We start from the raw sequence: 4318 nt of genomic DNA, 5'->3' as shown, positions 1-4318 counted from the left end.
TACAATCTACAAGGGGCAGCATATTGAGTTTGTAGATGGATGGAATGCGTTCTGTGTAGCAGCTCATCTTGTGATAGGTTCATTAGTATGTTTGAAGATTGAGTTCAGGGATTTGTGCATCAGGCTTGAGATTGAAGATATCACGTTATAAGATATGCATATGGATGAATCCTCATAGAATGAAAGGAGAAATTGTAATTCATCATTGTATTGGGTTGTACTATTTTTATGTCAGCAAAAACTTTCGTGCGTTTTGTAGTCAAAACTATTTTTAATAATTCAGACTATTTTTAGTGTCACACGTTTTTTAGGACATAATACGTTGGTTAATTCTGTTTCAACCCTAAATGCATATGTGCTGCTGATACTAAGCCCATTAACGTGGAGCATGGCCATGGGGAGGGAACACTCATGGCCCATCCAGCAGGGTTCTCTAGTTTCTTCTGTCAATTCGAATTTAACTGAAATTTAGTAGTTTATTTTTACAGAAATTCAAAAAATGAAAAACCTTCACACTTCGTCTTAGAATGGATACGATAGTGTGTGCAAAAATTTCTGGAGCGTTTCTCGAAGGTCGAAAAATCCACATTCTTAGAAATAGAACCGTTTGGGTTACATCAAACCACCTTTTCTAAGCTAGTCGATTTTTCGACCTTTGACAAAAAATCCAGTTTTTTTTACCCAATATGTCACACGTTTTTGTGAACATAATCCGTTAGTTAAAACATTTTTTGAATTTTTTGAATTTAACCAGATGTGGTGCTGATTTATTCAAATCAAAACTAAAAAAAATTTTAGTTAGGCCGTCAGACATGTAACGCGGTTTGAACTAAGCCCATTAACGTGGAGCATGGACGCGGGGAAGGAATACTCATGGCCCATCCAGCAGGGTTCTCTAGTTTTCTTCTGTTTTTTTCCCAACTCGAATTTAACTGAAATTTAATAGTTTATTTTCACAGAAATTCAAAAAATGAAAAAACTTAACACTTCGTCTTAGGATGGATACCAGAGTGTGTGCAGAAATTTCTGGAGCGTTTCTCGAAGGTCGAAAAATCCACATTTTTAGAAACGGAACTGTTTGGGTTACATCAAACCAGTTTTTCTAAGCTAGTCGATTTTTCAACCTTCGAAAAAAAATCCAATTTTTTTTACCCAATATGTCACACGTTTTTATGAACATAATCCGTTGGTTAAAACTTTTTTGAATTTTTTGAATTTAACCAGATGTGCTGCAGATTTATTTAAATCAAAACTAAAAACCTTTTCAGTTAGGCCGTCAGACATGTAACGGGCCAATGGGCCGCTAGACCTCTAACTGCATGTTCGCCTCCCGCCCCTATACCCACCCGATACTGTGGCAGTTCCACCATTCTGTCCCAACCCCGACCGTTCGTCTACCGCATCCCAGTGCTCCCTTCCTCACACGCTGTCCATGGCATTTGCCTCTTCCTCCGTCGTGGCCGGAGACGAGAAGTCCACGACGGAGAATTACCGCATCCTTGCGCACGGGAGCACATATATCGACGTCGTCTACACCAATGAGGCGGCGACTGTTGATAGAATTCTTCGTATGTACGAGGGTTGGCTCGACGAGGACGAGGACAGGTTCAAGTTCGTTGGTCTGGATCTCGAGTATGACTCTAGCGGACACAAGTTGGCGGTAATGCAAATCGCCATGAGGGAGCACGTTCTTGTATTCCACTACATTAGGTAGGGTTTCATCATTATATGTCTCCGTGAATATTTAAAGCGTCCCTACATTTTCCATGGTTGCGCTGCGGTGTTCATTACGGTACTTATTGAATTTATTTGTGCTGCTCTTGACAAAGGTGCAAGGATCAATGTCCGCGCCTACTGACTTTTCTCAAGCACAAGCAATACACTTTTACAAGTGTTGATAAAAGAATTGACACAAAAGTTCTTCGTGCGGCCGGTCTTCATGTTCCAGAAGAGAGACACATCGACATCCAGGACATTTTCAAGATTAAAGGTCAACCGCAGGCTGGAATGGCTGATCTTGCAGCAAAGCTCATTGATCCTAAGTTTGCCAACATGAAGAAGGAGTTCAAGTACAACCGGCGAAGGAAGGAAGGGCATGATTTCTGGGAATGTAAGCCACTATCCTGGATGAACCTCGAGTACGCAGCTATTGACGGCTATCTCAGCTATGAGATATACAACAAGATCTACACAGTGAACGAGGGACAAGCTCACCTCCAGAGATCAGACCACATCTGCCCCAGATGCAAAAATCAGGATGAATCTTCATCCATGACCAAGCGTAAGAAGCAAGCCTTGGAGTGATAAGCCTCAAGGGGGCAAGTACTAATGTGTTTGTGCAGTCTGTAATTATATTCGCGATGTGTCCAAGACATAGTTGTGCTCTATGTTATTTGTGAACAAATTCTCCATGTTGTGTTGTAAGTATCATTCAGTGATTTGTGCAGTCTGTAATCATATTCGCAACGTGTGCAAAACATAAGTTGTGCTCTATGTTATTTGTGAACAAAATTCTCCTTGTTGTGTTGTAAGTATCAAAATTCGCCCTTTGACAAGTGCAACAAGTAGTGTAGTTCATAATGTAGACAAGCAATTAATCATCATATGCTTGTCAGAACTTCCGGTGGTTCCTCATACTTCCGATGGTCCCTCATATCTGCATTGCAGGAAATAACACACAAGTCAGTGGCACATAAAATAGTAGAAGATTAGTGCAAGCTATTTAAGTAGGGCTGAACCAGATACTCACTCCTTATGTAGCCTGCACTTCATCTTGTTGTTTCTGTTATGACCTGGTTGATTGCAAGCAGTGCACAACCTCTCCTTCTTCCAATCGTCGTGTGACAGTATCCTGCCATGTTTTGACGTCTGTTGATTCGTATCCTTGTCCTTATAGTACTTCTTGTTTTGTAATTTTGGTGCTCCTTTGGTCTCAGCTGGATCAGGATCACCCACTACTGGTGCATCTCCTCTGTTTTGTGCGTCCTCATGGTAAGCCGTTGAATGACTGGTCTGGTCACCTTTTCTCCTGTATATTATGCCTTTCATACATTTCATAAGCTCGCTGAACGATTCTGGGTCATGCAATGCTGCATCAAAAGCTTCTGCTCCAATTAGGGTAAGCTCGCTATGCTTTCTCCGCTCAGCTACCCCTTCCCATCCCCATCCGTACAAATCACTCTCGCGTCTCGAGGGCAAACCATACCTTGCATCCTTCGAGAACCTTCGGAGAACACAACAGTTCGGAATTTCAGAGCACCCCACAAAATGCAAAACAAACAAGATGTGCTTGCAAGGTAGCCCTTTCCGATACATCCTTCGGTAGCTGCACGTTATTGTTTCCTCTTTGCTTCCAGGTCTGTACTCCACTGAAAACAAATACTTACGGTTATTCATCCATGACACAACGAAGGTTGTTAACCCACCAGCACATCCAAGTTGATCTACAATCTCTAGGCCCCCAATCTTTTTCAGCTCCCCTTGAACGAGGTAGAAGTTTGTAGCAGTGAATTTACGGGCAGCAGACATCTCTATATCCTTGTACACAGTAAGCTGCAACCGTGCGTTGTCTGAGAGTCTATGGTGTCTGGCGGGCCTCTTCCTCCCGGACACGGCTCATCGTTATTCTCGTAGTGCACAACCATATCCACCATTGTCAGTCCAAAGTCAAGGTGGGTGTGTAGGGTGGAGTTCAAACTCTCGCTCCTCTGGTTGCTTTTCATTCCGAGGAAATATCCATTCGCTAGATACGCGGCTGACCACAACTTCTTCCTCCTATACATCCTCTTCATCCATTCTTTGGTTAATTCCATCTGGTGCTTCTCGACGAATGCCCTCCATCTCACCTCGAATACTTGTTCCGAAGTGGTGTAGTACAGCAGCGACCGAAATTCATTGTGAGCCAGGGGGTCAATGTGCTTCTTCATGTTCTTCTCAATATGCCACGTACAAACACGGTACCACACGCCTGGAAAGACTTTGCCAACAGCGGCGATCATTGCAGCGTCCCCATCAGTGATGATCCCTTTAGGCTTCTGCTGATACATGGCTTTCAGGAATGTTTCTAACAACCACTTGTATGTTACTTCCTTTTCGTCCGAGACAATGGCGCATGCAAAAACAGTAGTCTGGCGGTGATTGTTTATTCCCACAAAAGGTATGAACGACATAGCATACCGATTTGTTTTGTACGTGCTGTCAAACACTAGCACGTCACCGAAGTCGGCATAGTCCTGCCGAGACTGAGAATCACACCAGAACAGGTGTAACAATTTTCCACCTTTACCAAGCTTGTACTCAAAATAGAATTCAGGATCAT

General features: G+C 42.9%; 1 protein-coding gene across 1 annotated transcript; it reads left to right on the top strand.

Moving 5' to 3' along the window:
• The first annotated feature begins 1432 nt into the window (after positions 1-1432).
• LOC127334362 (uncharacterized) lies at positions 1433-2304 on the top strand. Its single transcript, XM_051360810.1, has 2 exons — positions 1433-1710; positions 1830-2304. The coding sequence occupies exons 1-2, from the start codon at positions 1433-1435 to the stop codon at positions 2302-2304; spliced, it is 753 nt and encodes a 250-aa protein (XP_051216770.1).
• Positions 2305-4318: the final 2014 nt, after the last annotated feature.

This window comes from Lolium perenne, chromosome 1 (genome assembly GCF_019359855.2).
Source record: "Lolium perenne isolate Kyuss_39 chromosome 1, Kyuss_2.0, whole genome shotgun sequence".
In the NCBI taxonomy this organism is placed as follows: domain Eukaryota; kingdom Viridiplantae; phylum Streptophyta; class Magnoliopsida; order Poales; family Poaceae; genus Lolium; species Lolium perenne.
The sequence above is the reverse complement of the archived record's forward strand: the minus strand, read 5'-3'. Positions and strand labels throughout refer to the sequence as shown.